This window comes from Colius striatus, chromosome 6 (assembly GCF_028858725.1).
Source record: "Colius striatus isolate bColStr4 chromosome 6, bColStr4.1.hap1, whole genome shotgun sequence".
Taxonomy (NCBI): domain Eukaryota; kingdom Metazoa; phylum Chordata; class Aves; order Coliiformes; family Coliidae; genus Colius; species Colius striatus.
Genome location: NC_084764.1, coordinates 30,614,706 through 30,631,394, shown reverse-complemented (window position 1 = coordinate 30,631,394; position 16,689 = coordinate 30,614,706). Strand labels below are relative to the sequence as shown.

The 16,689-nt window shown below is 42.6% G+C and overlaps 1 protein-coding gene across 10 annotated transcripts in view; it reads right to left on the bottom strand.

Moving 5' to 3' along the window:
- The window catches only part of SYNE3 (spectrin repeat containing nuclear envelope family member 3), a 66,421-nt gene that overhangs the window by 11,773 nt on the left and 37,959 nt on the right, over window positions 1-16,689 (bottom strand). For 3 of the 10 annotated variants that reach the window (XR_009818855.1, XM_061997532.1, XM_061997531.1), the window contains exons 9-17: window positions 16,447-16,629; window positions 16,020-16,163; window positions 14,944-15,078; window positions 13,821-13,982; window positions 12,956-13,119; window positions 11,915-12,035; window positions 11,599-11,754; window positions 10,824-10,973; window positions 8,242-8,280 (exon numbers count right to left, since the gene is read on the bottom strand). Coding sequence is in view for 9 of the 10 variants with exons in the window: in XM_061997532.1 (XP_061853516.1) it covers window positions 8,242-8,280; window positions 10,824-10,973; window positions 11,599-11,754; window positions 11,915-12,035; window positions 12,956-13,119; window positions 13,821-13,982; window positions 14,944-15,078; window positions 16,020-16,163; window positions 16,447-16,629 (1,254 nt within the window). In the remaining variant the exon portion in view is untranslated. The other 7 variants (XM_061997533.1, XM_061997535.1, XM_061997536.1 and 4 more) reach the window with 7 other exon arrangements.

The window sequence follows — 16,689 nt, the reverse complement described above, 5'->3', positions numbered from 1 at the left end:
CTTTAGCATTGGTTTTGAAAGCAACTTCATTTTGAAATTATTATTTTATTGTCAGACCAGCATCTGTCTTCCAGTTACCCCGTGTCTGTCAACTGGCGGGAAATACTGGGCTTTTCCAGCTGTTCCTCATCTCTGTTCCTGCCACAGCCCACGGACGAGATGCCTTACAGTTGCTCAGGTTTGTCTTTGCCTTCCTAAGATGACCACACTGTCAATTAGTCACTTGTGTTGTTCCTACCCCAGTTCTTTTACCAATCCAGCCTTTGTTTCAGAGCAGGTCACTCTCTGACCTGATCTCCAAAGTGAAGGCTATCAATGCAAGAAATAGGCTAAGATTGAAATTTTACTTCTTCCTTGTTTCAGATCTACTGGCAGGAGCTGTAAAATAGTATTGCTTGTCAAAGCTCATCCTCCAGATGGAATTAAAGTGAAATGGCCTTATTAATCAGCTGTTTGCTCTCTTTAGAGCTTTCTGCAGGGCAAGATACCCAGGCTAACCACAGCAGATCCTAGCATTAGAAAAACCTGCAGAAGGACATATGCCTGGGGGAAGAAGTTCAGAGAATAAATATTTTGTCTTTATCTGCTGCTTCTCTCCCACCTGCTTGCTGGGTTTATAGGCATTTGTGTTTGATAAACTTTGGCCTTTGCTGTCCAGCTTCTCTGATTGGTTTGATCACACAGCAAGTATTTCTGGCTCCATTTGTTGCCATGGGAATGACTCTGATATCACAAACATGGTATGATGTCTGTGCCAGACTGAAAATGAGGCACAGGAGAACTGTGATGGTTTGGTGCTTATGGCAAATTTGCAATGATAAGCCCTTAATATATGAGGGCCCTAACCTGCACACACTGAAATCCATGGGAGATTTACCATTAACTTCAGTGTCTGCAGCAAGATTATGCACAGAGACACTAAATAAAGTCAGGATAGGGAACTACTTATTCACAGAGTTCAGCAGATACTATTACAAATGGATTCATCACTTACATGACCAAGTTCTTGTGCACATGAATCCTACATTAGTTCTGTTGCTTTGTGCTTGCTGGAACAACTGGGGTGTGAGTTTTTGTTTGTCTGTTTGTTTGTTTTTGTGGTAGTACTACTAAAGGTCTTACAGTTTAGGGATAGAAAATTTTCAAGGAGACATGGTAACTTTTAACAGGAGAAATGATACAGCTGGAAAAAGCAGGGAAGTTTTTTGGCACTGACTCCCTCTTCCAAGTGTGAAAAAAAGCAGCCCTTCTATTTTACTAAGATGATGTCAAGGTATTTTTTAGGTTTGTGCTGAGAGACAGAAATGTTTTCAGACTGTGGTGACCTAAGACTATGGCATGGAACATGGAATTCAGGATGCCAAAGTTCAAACCTTTGCTCTTCTAGGCTCAGAGTGATAAAGGCTGTGTGAGTCTTCCCGGAGTCAGGACCACACTCCCAACCCTTTAGAACATAATTCTGGGTTAAAAAAAAAAAAGAGTCCGATGCAGTTCCACCTTTGCAAAAGACAGTTTGTTTTTCTCTGTTTCCTTCTTTTACTTATTGAACCACCTTTACCTCAGCCCACAAGTTTTCTCACTTTTACCTCTACAATCTTCCCCCACATCCCACTGCAGGGGGAGTGAGTGAGCAGCTGGGAGGGAACTGCTCATTGACTTGAACTGAATTCAATTAAAATCATGTAAATATTCCACCAGTTTTAAATACACTCACAAGCAACACAATTTATCACAATAAATAAGGTTTTGTACTTAAAAGCAACGTTGTACTATTTTAGAAGGAGAGTTATTGGCAGGTAGTAGCTGGATGACCTTTCAGTCAGTGTACCTGAAATTTCGTAGCAGGCTTCAGTATTCCTCATTTATTCAGAAGGCAGAGAAGTAAAACAAACTTTTTGGATTACTTTTTAAAAAATAGTGCATATACAACTTGAGGTATTGATAACAAGATTTTTTCCTACCATGCTTTTTACAGTAGTGATAAAACATTTTTCAAGTATGTATTGGAAATTGGTCTCATTCTGCCATTTGTCAACAGATCTTCCTCTTATTACCCTTCAGTTAGGAGGTAAAATTGTATCTACTGAGAACATCATTCTAAGGTATTTCCTTGGTGAAAAACTGCAAATACTTGACAATGTGGTAGGCTACTAAAGGATGCATCTTTTCAACAAAGAAAGCAGGGACTACCAACCACATACCTAGCTAATACTTCCTTAACATTAATAGAAAATAAGAACTGGGTGTCCTGGGAAGGAAGGCATGTGCTCCTTGCAGCAGCACTCCTCTAGAGACACAGCACTGGCAAGGCATAGAAGTGGCAGAACAAGATAAAAGACAAACAAAGAGTGACTGTCTTTTACCATTTGAAAAAGCTGTAATGTAGATTGAGAAACAAAACAAAACCAAACCTACAGAAATTACAGCAGACAGGCAGGCAGTCTCACAGGTACAGTAACATGAAGGGGAAAGAAAGAGGCAGCCAGGATTTTTCAGCTTTTTTTTTTTTCCCCCAAGTGTCCTTTCTTCACTGCTGAGGGAAAATAAATCTATCTGCTAATTTTGAATGGTAAAATGCCTTTCTTCCTGTGTTTGGGCCATGGTATAATTCCTAAAGCAGGTAGGCACAGGCTTATAGGCACAGTGGTGAAAAAATGTAAGGAGAGATATTCTCTATATCTATTAAAAAGATACTGAAAACTGAGGGAAATATGCCTTTTAATGAGCTTTTTCCATTTTACTGAGAATGTAACAGAAGATTTCAAGTGGCTAACTCACAGCAGGACTTCAGGAAAACAAACAGGCCACGAATTTCAAGAGAGGCACCTGACTAACACAGGCATGTACTCACAATGCTGTGCATTTCTGTAATGTGACTTTCTGCCATGAAGAATTCCAGTCATATCTGCTCTTGGGCAGAGTAGATCACTGTTTTCTTCCTGGCAGCCTGTGGCAGCTCTTGCTTTGCAGAGTTTCCTGAACGACTGTATTAATTTGATTTACTCCAGATCAACGGTGTCCCTAAATAGGATTAAACTACACGTTCCTTCTGTCTTCGTGTTACAGAAGATTACTCTTAGCAGAATCTCAAAGGAAGCAATTAGCTGACCACTGATGTAATGAATCCTAATTATTTTATTTGTACAAACAATAAAGCCAGAATCATTTGTTTAGCAAGGAAGTGTAATTACTCTGAGCACTTGAGAAAAGAAATCAAACAGTGCTTCCTAGACTGGTAAATAATAAGCCTTTGACTTCCTATTTATGCTGAGGATGCTCATGGAATATATTCAGGTAGCTGGGAGCCAACCTTTGAAAGTAACATCACAGCTATTATTGAGCATTTGCTTGATTATGTCCTTGGGTATACTAGGTGCCCTGTAGAAATATCCATCTACATTGCCCTGTCATCAGCACCTGCTAAAAATTCACTGCAGCCTGTGCAATTTCCTGCAACTGTTTTCGGTTAATCAACAAGAGGTTGCTCACACCACAGTCATTAGCCCATATTGTTCCTAGGGGCACCAGTGGCTGAGGGCATGTCCTCTGTAAAGGATGAATGATCAGAAAAAAAACCCATATCAACATACCTGGAGCAGGCTCTATTCTGCCCAACATTAGGCCAGGCAAGCTAGAAATGGAATAAACCAGAAGACAATGGAATGAGACTCACTGCAGCTGGGTCTTCTTTGCCTGCCCCAGGTTGATCTGCTGCTACAAAATACTCACAGCTCCAACAAGCAGAGTCACTGAGGACTTCTGTGTTGCAGAAAGCATAGATCAGTCCAAAAAGAACTGAAAGTCTGCCATCTCTACTGATTTTATGTGACCCAAAAGCATGAAGGAGCTGACAAATTAGAGATAACCTGATCCCATGGCATGCAGACTCATTGGATGTTGCAAGTATAGGGATGCAGCCCCCAACCATTTGTACTTTCTGCATATATTAACTCCCAAGATCAGCCATTCTCTCAAGGAAGATCATTTCCTTCATCATGGTTTTGACAGGGTATTGAAAACATGCAAAAATATTTTGCCTAATCTTTCTTTAATTTCTAGCCACACTTCAAGTGTTAAATCCAAATTTAAAATAAACTGCAAAGCCACAAATACTGCTGTTGGCTTGCTTTTCCTCTTCTCTCAGCCTGCACGGTGAGGCATCCAAAAGAGATCAACATCATTCTCTGGTTCTCTACAGTGATGCTTAACAATCTTACGGCAACACAGGCTCACAGCCTTATAAAAGCTTTAGCCTGAATCACTAAAAAAGACACCTAAGCTTATAGCACTTGAATTCTGTCGTGGTTTAGGCCCATCAGGGAACAAAGGCCACGATTAGCCTCGAGTACCGAAGAGGCTGAGGATTGCTCGAGGGCAGGGAGGGCTTAATTGCCGCTTAAGGTTCAGGACAAAGCAGACCAGGCTACTCGGTTTTGGGGAAGAAAACAGAAAATAATTTAATGCAAAATCAACCAAAACATAACCAAAATGAAACAACCCAGAGTAATACATCAATGGAGAGTCCAACCAGCCTTTTTAAGAACACCTTCTTGCCACCCCTCCCCTCTTCCCGGGGTCAGAGCCCTGATCCCGGTGTTTTTACCTTGCCCCCCCCTGAACGGTTCGGGGGGGCAGGCAGTGGGGGGTTCAGTCAGTCGGTTTCCGAGAGCTTCTGCCGTTTGTCCCTCCTCAGGACGGGTGAACTCCACACCAGTCCTCCCTGCAAGTCCGTGGGGTAACTCACAAGCATGGCAGACTTGCACGGGCTGCTCCGATGCCCACTTATTCCAAAGGCTGCAGCTCCTCTCTGCCTCTCGTGTGGGGCTGCTCTGCGGCGCGCAGGCTCTCCAACACGGCCTGGGCCATGGCCATCTCCCCACACAGTCCCCCGCCCGTCCGGGCTCACCCACACGGAGCTGTTGGTGGCTCTCAGTCTTGCCACGAATCTCCATAGGTTTCAGGGGCACAGCTTGTATTCTCGCCACGGCTTGCAGAAGGGTCTCCGGTCTACTGCTTCTCGTTCCTTCCTCCCTCTCTGGCTGAAGGGTCCGCGTGGTGGCCTCCATCTTGTATCACTCTCCACCTCCCGACTCGCATTTCAAATTCCCGTCCCCTAAATAGTGATCGCAGAGGCGCCAGATTGGCCCAGCCGGGCCGGAGGTGGGTGTGAACCCAGGAGCCGGGGGAGGGTCCGCAAACTCTTTACCGGGTCTTCACTGCAACCCGCTCCCCCTGTTACTAAGCCAAAAGCTGCTCCTTGCTAAACCAGAACATTCCACCCCTCGCCTCTGCGAATCACTTATTCAAGAAAACATAAGGGAATCTGAACCACCTTCACAAATCAACATATAGTAACTAAGATCAAACAGAACCAAACACTTCCCCGTGAAAATAAATGATATACACATAACACAATAAATACACATAAATAAAAATCCACCCCTAGACACAAGGTAGCCTCACCCAGACGTCTGTTTTGTCCTTTACCACTCCCAATTCACCATCCTTATCACAAATTCCAATCTCCAGCAGCTCAAGGCCCCACGTTGGGCGCCAAAAATGTCGTGGTTTAGGCCCATCAGGGAACAAAGGCCACGATTAGCCTCGAGTACCGAAGAGGCTGAGGATTGCTCGAGGGCAGGGAGGGCTTAATTGCCGCTTAAGGTTCAGGACAAAGCAGACCAGGCTACTCGGTTTTGGGGAAGAAAACAGAAAATAATTTAATGCAAAATCAACCAAAACATAACCAAAATGAAACAACCCAGAGTAATACATCAATGGAGAGTCCAACCAGCCTTTTTAAGAACACCTTCTTGCCACCCCTCCCCTCTTCCCGGGGTCAGAGCCCTGATCCCGGTGTTTTTACCTTGCCCCCCCCTGAACGGTTCGGGGGGGCAGGCAGTGGGGGGTTCAGTCAGTCGGTTTCCGAGAGCTTCTGCCGTTTGTCCCTCCTCAGGACGGGTGAACTCCACACCAGTCCTCCCTGCAAGTCCGTGGGGTAACTCACAAGCATGGCAGACTTGCACGGGCTGCTCCGATGCCCACTTATTCCAAAGGCTGCAGCTCCTCTCTGCCTCTCGTGTGGGGCTGCTCTGCGGCGCGCAGGCTCTCCAACACGGCCTGGGCCATGGCCATCTCCCCACACAGTCCCCCGCCCGTCCGGGCTCACCCACACGGAGCTGTTGGTGGCTCTCAGTCTTGCCACGAATCTCCATAGGTTTCAGGGGCACAGCTTGTATTCTCGCCACGGCTTGCAGAAGGGTCTCCGGTCTACTGCTTCTCGTTCCTTCCTCCCTCTCTGGCTGAAGGGTCCGCGTGGTGGCCTCCATCTTGTATCACTCTCCACCTCCCGACTCGCATTTCAAATTCCCGTCCCCTAAATAGTGATCGCAGAGGCGCCAGATTGGCCCAGCCGGGCCGGAGGTGGGTGTGAACCCAGGAGCCGGGGGAGGGTCCGCAAACTCTTTACCGGGTCTTCACTGCAACCCGCTCCCCCTGTTACTAAGCCAAAAGCTGCTCCTTGCTAAACCAGAACAAATTCTCATTTCAGTGACACTGTTTAAATACAGAACAAATAATATGAAATCAGCAAAGTCACACTGAAGCAAGGTATAAGTTACTACTACGTTTGACTGGCTGAAGGGAAACTGGAAATCACTTGTTGGTGCAACAGGAGCCATGTCCTTCATGCTTATGAGCTCCTTTGTTCTTTCCCACCCTGAGCTGTTTCTCTTTGTGTTCAGTAGCTGTTAAAAACTCACGGAATGCTTTTTTTAATGCTCTTGCTGTAGGCCTAATTGAAAAAGTCTTGCTGCCTGCCATTATGTTATTCCAGTATCCTTGGAAATCAACTGAAGACTTCAGTCTCCTTCAGAGAAGAATATCACCTATTCCATGGCAGATGGGATAGATGAATGAAAAATTATATGTAATTGCCCAGTGGAGATGTGCTAAAGCTTTTGTTTTGGTTTGTTTTCCCTTACAAGTAACTTCACTCAAAAGCAGAGAATTCTTTGGTTGGTCTTCTAGAATACCCCTTTAGGCCTCCACATTACTAAATGTTTGTCTGCACCTACGTCAAGTATTATAATGCCTGAAAAATTCTGGTGACTTTACTGAATGACCAACAGTGTTGAACGATTAATGCTGAGCCAGCCAGGCTGAAATAGAAACTCTTTGGGGGTTTTCAGGAAGGCTGAATTGCAGCCAAAACTATTCAGGGAATATGTGAAAACTACCTTAAATTGGTGTTTCACTGGGGAAAAAATATTGGAGATGCTACTCCACATTTAAGTACCAGAGGAATATCTTGTCAGAATTAACGAAGTCTAGATTCCTGGCCGTACTAGAAAAGTACCTTTTAAATATTGGTCTCTTCTAAACAGATGTTGCAAGAGGAGAAATCAAGGGTTTGATTTAGCTTAAGATGATTATACTCCTGCAACACTTCATTCACCCAATCTACTTTGTGTTAAAGCCTTATTTATACCTTCTAAGAACAAATGGAAAGTGAGATGATGGTACAAAGTAGAAACTAACAGTATCAAAGAAAGCAAATTGTGACAGACAAGTCTCAGTTCAATACTACTAAGATCAGGAGAAAAACTCACTGACTGTATGAAAATGGGATCAGCAACATTACTTGGGTTTAATATGAAACTGGCAGCATTTTTATTTCTTTAAGCTTCTCCATATCTCCTGTACTGTTTCTGTTTCTTATGTCAACACTTCTAAAAGAAAATCTTTCACAGGAGGAATTCTACTGCTTAGAATAAAGATTAGTCTAATAACATTAGACAAATGTCTTGACTTTCTCTGTTTTTCTGCATTAGAAAGAAGATGGGCTGAATGATCCAAAGCATTTTTTTCAGAAGTGTCTAAAGAAAGTGTAATTTTAGGCACTTGGCCACTAAATCCTTCAAAGAGATATTTGAGTTTTTCCTTAGTCTCTTTTAAAAAAAATAATTAAGTGTGTATAGCATGTAGAATGTACAAAAACCTAGCTCCCCTGCTCTCCTAGGAGATGGATATTTAGCTTCCACAGATAGAGTAAGCATAGATCAAGAGTAAAATCATTGCAGTATTTTTCCTTTTAAAATCTGGAGAAAATAAATTTCCTTAAGAAAGGCTCTTAATAAGCAAATTAATCTCAAGAAACTTTAGAACAGTTTAAAAGTAAAGAATTATCTGCAAAATGTCAGATCAAATATTTTTTAGCTTAGTGATAGGAAACTGTCATACCTTTTTGAATCTGTCTGGTTTTTCCAAAGATCCAGGACTCTGTTTAAAAGAATTTAAAAAAGAAAAACAAACAAACAAAAAAGCACAATGTGAATTTAAGATCTCAGCGGGGAGTGCAGCCTGTAAATGAGTATTCACCTCATGAGGGATGTTTCAATTCATTGTTACCTAGACAGAGTGAGATTTTTCTTAATGAGGTTTTTAACATACATTAGGCAGAAAGCTGAAGTGTTTGCAAAATCTTGACCATTTGACTCAGATAAGCAGTTCTCTCAGCAATAGCTTTGACATTACTGACACCTCTCCTGAGGACAGGCAAGGTGCCTGAGGACTGGAGAAAGGCTAATGGCACTCCAGTCTTCAAAAAGGGCAGGAAGGACAACCTGGGAAACTACAGGTCAGTTAGCCTCACCTCTACCCCTGGAACAACTCATCCTGAATGTTGTTACTAAACATATGAAGGAAAAGATTGTTATCGGGGGGAGTCAACATGAATTCACCAAGGAGAAATCCTGTTTGACCACCCTGATATCCTTCTATGAGTGCATAATCAGCTGGCTAGATGAGGGGAGAGCACCAGATGTCATCTACCTTGACTTCAGCAAGGCTTTTGACACTGTCTCCCATAACATCCTCATCAGAAAGCTCAAGCAGTGTGGCTTGGATGGGTGGACAGTGAGGTGGATTGAGAGCTGGCCGAATGACAGAGCCCCAGAGGGTGGTGATCAATGGCACAGAGTCGAGTTGGAGGCCTGTGGCCAGTGCAATTCCACAGGGATCAGTTCTGGGGCCAGTCTTGTTCAACATCTTCATCAATGACCTGGATGAGGGGACAGAGTGTACCCTCAGTAAGTTCCCTGATGGCACCAAACTGGGAGGACTGGCTGATTCCCCAGAAGGCTGTGCTGCCATTCAGCGGGATCTCGACCGGCTTGAGAGTTGGGCAGAGAGGAACCTCATGAGGTTCAACAAGGACAAGTGCAGAGTCCTGCACCTGGGGAAGAACAACTCAATGCACCAGTACAGGCTGAGGATTAACCTGCTGGAGAGCAGCTCTGCAGAGAGAGACCTGGGAGTCCTGATTGATAATAAACTGAGTATGAGCCAGCAATGTGCCCTCGTGGCCAAGAAGGCCAATGGCATCCTGGGATGCAGCAAGAAGAGTGTGGCCAGCAGGTCAAGGGAGGTTCTTCTCCCCCTCTACTCTGCCCTGGTGAGGCCTCATCTGGAGTCCTGTGTCCAGTTCTGGGCTCCCCAGCTCAAGAGGGACAGGGAAGTGCTGGAGAGAGTCCAGCACAGGGCCACCAAGATTATCAGGGGACTGGAGCATCTTCCTTATGAGGAAAGGCTGCAGGAACTGGGGCTGTTTAGTCTAGAAAAGAGGAGACTGAGGGGGGATCTCATTAATATTTACAAATATCTAAATGGTGGGTGTCAGGAGGTTGGAGCATCCCTTTTTTCGATGATATCTAGCAACAGGACAAGGGGTAATGAGATGAAACTGGAACACAAAAGGTTCCATTTAAACATAGAAAAAAATCTATCTTACTGTTCAGGTGAGGGAGCCCTGGCACAGGCTGCCCAGGGAGGGTGTGAAGTCTCCTTCTCGGGAGGTCTTCCAAACCTACCTGGACATGCTCCTGTGTGACCTGATCTAGGTGGACCTGCTTCTTCAGGGGGATTGGACTTGATTATCTCTAAAGTCCCTTCCAACCCCTACCATTCTATGATTCTATTGACTGTACTTATGCTTACACAAGGTTTTGGTCAACAAAACATACCTCACTACAGTTCTTAGATATATGCTCTATATTGGTAGAAGTCATGCTTACCTTCCATGTCCTTTAAAGGATTTGTATTGTAAGAAAGCTTTGGATTTGAAGACAAGGTTTCCCTTGGGATGAATTCTGCCATTCTCAGCATGTCTTATACCTAACAACTCAGGAACTTCTTTAATCATTTGGTTCTTGCACTAAAATATCTCCTGTTTATTCCATTCCAAACCCTTAGCCCATAAAGACAATGTCGAAAAAGGACTAGGTTCTTCTGTACACAGTTACTTTCTGAGTCAGTTCTGTCATTTCCTGTTCTGATCACTTTCCTATTCTGATCACTGTCTCACAGCAGGAGACACAACTAATGAACAATAAATATATTCTTACAGGAGGAACTGTTCAAAAAATAATTCAAGAGAGAACTTTGTGAGGGGAAAAGGCAAAGAAAATAGAAATCCATGTGCCCAGGACTAGATGTATATCCAAAATATTCACACATATAGACATCTCTCAGTCCCAAGCAGTGTGCACCTTTCACAGCAGCCAATTGTTCTGTCTTGAACTTTCCATTTTTAAGAGGTATTCGGAGCATTGCTCACAAAGGGAGTAAGATAGTGCACAACTCTCATTTTAAAGTAAGAATATTTGTGCTTATATTTATAAATACATGGCTATGTTTGTTCTCTCTTTCGCGGCAGTTACTAAAGGAGGTTTTAGTTAACACATACTGTTATGGCTAGTGCTGTGAAGTAACCTAAAAGAGCAACAGCAGAGATAAGCAGCTGTGAACTGAGTGCTGCTACCTACCAGTGAACTCATGGACTCTTTCAGTTTGGATTTGTAGAGCATCCATCGGTAACGCAGGTCTTCTAGTTCTTCAGAGTTTCCAATAACAGGATGAAGATGAAGAAGGTCCTCAAAGAGATGCTGACCACCAGGCACACGAGACTGCAGTTTCTGCATGCAAAGACAAAGTCAGCAGCAACTCAGAATTCTAGAATGCCCCATTTTTCAATCCTAGCATTCAAGACAACAGTGGTACTAAACCAAACTACTCTGAAATACCACATTTATTTTTGTTCTTTTTTGGCCTGAAATGATATTAAAGGGTCCACTCATTTGCAGGACTCCTGTAGCCTTGGTTATTTCTGTTTGTTTCATTTCTTACAACGTCCATTCTTACTGCATCTGGCTAAATTCAACACAAAGAGAAAGAATGAAGCCAAATACCAGACAATGATTTTAATTAATGAACACCTTTGCCATACCACACTGCAAATGTCCAGTCCAATAGCTAGATGCCAGGCTGCTCCCTTCCTTCTACCACTCTGGCTCTGGCAGACCTTTCTTAGTAGGAGTGAAATACTTGTCCGGAATTCCTGAGCTTCATCTACTCTAGAGTGTCCTAAAGCAGAGAGTGTAGCATTTCAGTTTTTTTCTGTTTTGGTTTGGGTTTTTTTTCATGTGTGGGGTTTCTCTGTTGGTTGGTTGGGGGTGTGGGTGGGGTGTTCTGGTGGGGTGTTTTTTAATTCTGAAAGAATTTGCACCTGTGACAATCCATCTTCATCCTCTGAAAACTAACCTCCAGTTCATTCTGGTGTGCCTTAATTTCCTCTGTGGAAGATGAAGTCATAGCAAGAATTTCAGTCAGTTTGCTGTTTTCTCCTTGTAACCACTCCTCAAAGTCACGTATGAGCTTTGAGCGGCTCCTCGCATTTTGCCCCTCTCCTGTCTTCTCCTACATTACAGAACAAGAACAAAAAGCTCTGTTATGTCAGATGTTTCTTCTGAAGGCTTGATTGCAAAATCTTGATCTCCAACTTTATAATATCAGATGCAGCCAATGAAACTGTTCTTATGAAGCTGACACAATATCAGACACAGCATCCTGCTCTTACCTGCTTGTGGTTGGGATCTACATCCAAATGATGGAAGGCAGGTCCAGACATCCATCTGTTGTCCACAAGTGCTAACTTCTTATCAGCCACTGGTCTATTAAACTGCCACTTTTTGAGAAGACTTGAAAACACAAACCCAGAGACATCAGTGAAATATCTAATGATGAGACATTCACATTTTAACCAGGGCTATGGGGGCACCTCTAGCAAACAATATTATTATTATTACAATACTATTAAGAACACCATTAAAGTTGTTTCCAACATCTTTTTAACAGAATAAGATCATGACTGGGGTGTCTTAAAGCAGCACCAGTCCTCTAGTTTTAGCACTTTCAAGTGTTGTGTTTTCTTTTATTCAGGGGACTGAGGGAGCAAAAGAAATATTACTTTGACAATACACCTTCCAGTCTGGTAACAGCAGGCAGCACAATGAAGCCTTCCTCAATCTAGTCAATCCATTTTTATGCCTATTCTGATACTATGTATGAATATACTCAGGTGTAGCACAGTATTACATTTTATTACAGACTAGCAAATACAAGCAGCAGTTTGACACTGCACAACAGCATCATAATAAACTAAGTTCACATCTTCCATCTAAAAGAAGAATTTCAGGTTTACAAAGGCACAAATCTCAGTGAAGATATAGCCTACTTGGAGGTTATCTCCAGATCAGACAGCAAGTAGAATCAAAAGGCAGAACAGCATAAGTCACCCAGTCTATGTTCTATTTGCTGTGATATAGACTGGGTATATATAAGGGTGAGCCAGGTCCTAAGGAGACACTGCCTACTCCAAGCATGTGGTAAAAGCAGCTTCATAAACTACTTTGGCCTCTAGATTCTTTAAAATGTTTTTCTTGAAAACAATAATTTCCAGTTTACAAATGATGGAATAAAATCTCATCTTGCTCCTAGCATTGTAACATAGTTGTTCACTTTCACAGCACCAAATGCAATAATGCATCAAATGTGTTTGGTCATAGAGCAGTGAAGAGCATCTTCAAGGGACAGGAGAAAGATGCATATGAACACTTACCCAGTTGCCATCCCCTTCAGTGTTCTCCATGACTCCCTCAGCTGATCCAGCTCTTTCTGGACATGAGCAGTCTCCTCTGGGGAAGAGTTCTCCATGACCAGCTGGCCATGAGCTTCCACAAGGTGCAGATGGATCTCCTTATCTGGAAAGTCAGCTAGCCATCTCTGAAACGTACAGCCCTTACAGTTACTTCTAGGTATCCTGGGTAAAGCAGAGGCTATGTCAGACTGAAGGCCATGTTCAGTCCAGGACTATGCTGGTTCTGTTGGTACTAGCTAGAACATACCTAACAAGAAAAAAATAAGCTGTGGATTTTTGCAGAGCCAACAGAGGTCAAAGAGCTGATGGCAAAACACATAAAGGGTGCAAGCTGTCAATTCTCCCCTTCATTAGCCTTCCCATGAGATATCTTGGTTTCCTGTATGAAGGCAAAAGCTGCCCAATGAAGTAACCTGCCAGAGTGAATCTGGAATGCAAAATAGTCCTACACAGGGAAAAGCTATCAGCTGTGGAACAGTTTAGTCATCACAGTAACAATGCTCAGTGTATCAATGAGTGCATACAGGCAAAGGTATGTACTTGCCCAGAGACATTACACTGGCAGGAAGTACAATGCTTTATCTGACATATGCTTTATCCATCTCAACAGTTCTTAGCCATTTCTTACTGTTCTTGTCTTCTACCTGGCTCCATATCCCACAGCACAGGGCAAGGCAAGGAGGCAGCAGCTGCCAAAAGTTATTGGAGGAGAAACAGTCCATCATTACTCCCCCCGAGTCAGGTAACTTGCTGGAAAACCCTTGCCCTTAATGTCTGGATACTGCAAAGGGAATAACTAACACTTGCATTAAGATGCCTTTCTCACCTCAAGATCTGCTGCCCTGCCCTCTGTGTTCTGCTCTCCCTCTGCACTCTGGCAGGACTCAATCTTCTCCATGGTTACTGTGATCCATTGCTGGAGGTCAGACAGTTTGTCATTATATACCCAATGCTTCTGAACCTGGTCTTCACTCTGCTGTATCATTATCTACAAACAATAAAAATATGTCAGCAACTAAACACAGAAAAAAAAGTAGTTTTATTGCTGGATCTAACACTGTGACTACTGGCATGGGATCTCCTGGGCAAAAAGGAAAAAAAACCCAGCTGTTAATAGCACTGAAAACTTGATCTTTTAGTGTCAGGGGTGCAGAGAACACCTACGAGCTCCTGCAGGCCTGAATTCAACCACACGGTGGGGCATTAAGCACTAGATTAGCTCTCTTCAATTGAAACAGACTAAAGAGCACCGTTTGGGTTTTTTATACCCCAATCCGTATTAAATACACCTTTATAGTCCCTAAATCAGAAGTGACTCTACAGACATCTTGGCAAAAGTCCAGTTCAGTGATACATGGGATTACTGAGATTAAAATGACAATTCCATAATGTGTATCAGGGTAACACGTTATCATGTGTATTTTTATGATGATCTGCAAAACTAAGGTAGTTTTCTAAGTTCTTCTCAGACATCTTCGGAAGGCCCTTTTATAGCTATGTTTACAAGATACAAAATGCCTCAGGTCAAAACAAGTAATTATGAAATTGCAATGCTTTTCTCTCCTCAACATTTAGGTCACAAGGCTAGGAAGCCTCAAACACTTTGACACAAAACACTATTCAGGAACCTGTGAAGAATTCCAAGCACCCACATGATGAAATAATTTTGAGACCTTTTGGTCAGAAACTTCAGGCTTCCGCCCAAAATAATTTATACAGACATAAAATCTTGTGGATGGTATCCTATTCCAAATGGAAATCACATTACAGATAACCACAGAATCCTGGAAGAGTTATCAAAGTCATAATAATTCAGTGCCTTCTTCCCCTGAAGTGAAAATACCTGTCACTCAAAGCGTATCATCTCACATTCTCAAAGATTTTTTAATATTTTAAAATAGAGGCAAGTGACAAGTCCTCAGGCAACTAAAAACTCTTCCTTATGTTACCTCCAGTGATCTCCTCAGGGCTTGCAAGTCAGATGAAAATTGGTTCATTTCATGCCTGTGTGCAGTATTTGACTGAACAAGCTTCTCTACCTCCTCCATTTGAATCACAAGCTCTGTCAACTCATCTTGGATCATCTGCAGAGGAAAAGACAGATTCCAGATGGGTCATGTGCTAGATGTGGCATGGACCTCCACAGAGAACACATTAAAAGTAGCTTAATTTGACAGCATGAGGGAAAAAGAAATAATAACGGTTATTAAGAATTTAATTTTTTTTATGTCCAAAAGTAAATGTTTCTGAAATAAATGCTTGGATATTCTTACATGCTATCAGTTGATAACAAAGACAACAAGTTGGAGAGAAGTTTCCAGAGGACACACAGCATAATTAGCTAAGTATGACAAAGAACTATGATGATAATACATCTCTGGTCACCACACATGAAATGGCACCATATAGCTGATGTGATGTGTATATCACATCTCCTCTCTCTTTCCTTCCTGCTCTTCTGTCCCTTCTCCCAGCTACAGTCCCACTGCATGTCTTGGGCAGGCTCTACTGCATGTTGAACCCTTTGCTGAACCAGTTCAAAACACTGGAAGTGGAGAATGAGAACCTTTTCTCATTTTTTTTTCTTGGTCAGCTGAATTAGCCCGTGAAATAATTCAGCAGGTGGCAAAGCCGTGACAAGGTAAAAAGCAAGAAGCCAGAGATGCAGAAAGATGTGGGATGATCGAAACTCCCCTCTTTTGGAGTGAGTTTGATTGGTTCGAGTTATCTTGTGCAGTTTCATTTCCAGTGGGAAGTATCAGGATACATTTTCTTTAGCAATAAAAGCAGTCCAAGAAGATGTGACACCGAGAGTTTTACAGCTGCTTGTTCCTTCTCTCAAGCCCAGTTTGCAAGTTCTTTAGCTGCATTACTTCTTCTACTCCATGCAATAAATTGGACCAAATGAAAATATTTTAAAACACAATGAATTGAGGAGACATGGTGCTGATTTGCTAGTGCTAATAAAACATTAACAAACAGGACCACAATTAACTGAGGATATCAGGGTCAATCATTATGGTACCTGGAGTCTCTGGAGCTGTGTCTTTTTACCCAAGAGGTCAGGCCTTGGTTCCTTCTCTAGGTCTAATTTGGCTTTGATGGCAGATAATTTCTTCTGCAAAGGTGCAAAACCAGCATCAAAGTCCTTATGTTGTGATATCAAATTCTAGACAGAAAAGGAACAAGAAAAAAGATTCAACATACACTTTCAAAACAGCATTTAACATATAACCCTTGGCATTATCTTTTGTCAGTGTCCACTTCATACTTAAACACCCAGCTACACTATGCAACAGACCATAAATTTATTGAACATTTGTTCAACCTAGAAAAAGACACTGGGCACAGCCAGCTAGTACTAAATTTTTAGCTACAAAACTGGTTTGGTAAAACATTGATCACTGTCTTTGACACAGGCAAAGATTACCTATGGGATTTCTGAAGCTCACCTGAAGTTTGCTCTTGCTTTGCAGCAGGCTTTTGTGTAGAATTTCTCTCTCCTTTGAAGCTTCAGCTACTTCTTGCAAAAAAGACTTGGCTTTTTCCTCACCAAAGACATCATTTAGTAAATCTTTCTTCAGCTGTAATGTCATCAACTTCTCTTTGAACTGGGAGCTTTCAGCTAGAGCAGCCTAAAGGAGAAAAACTCTTCTAGTGAAATCATACAGAAACCCTCAATAATCATATAACCA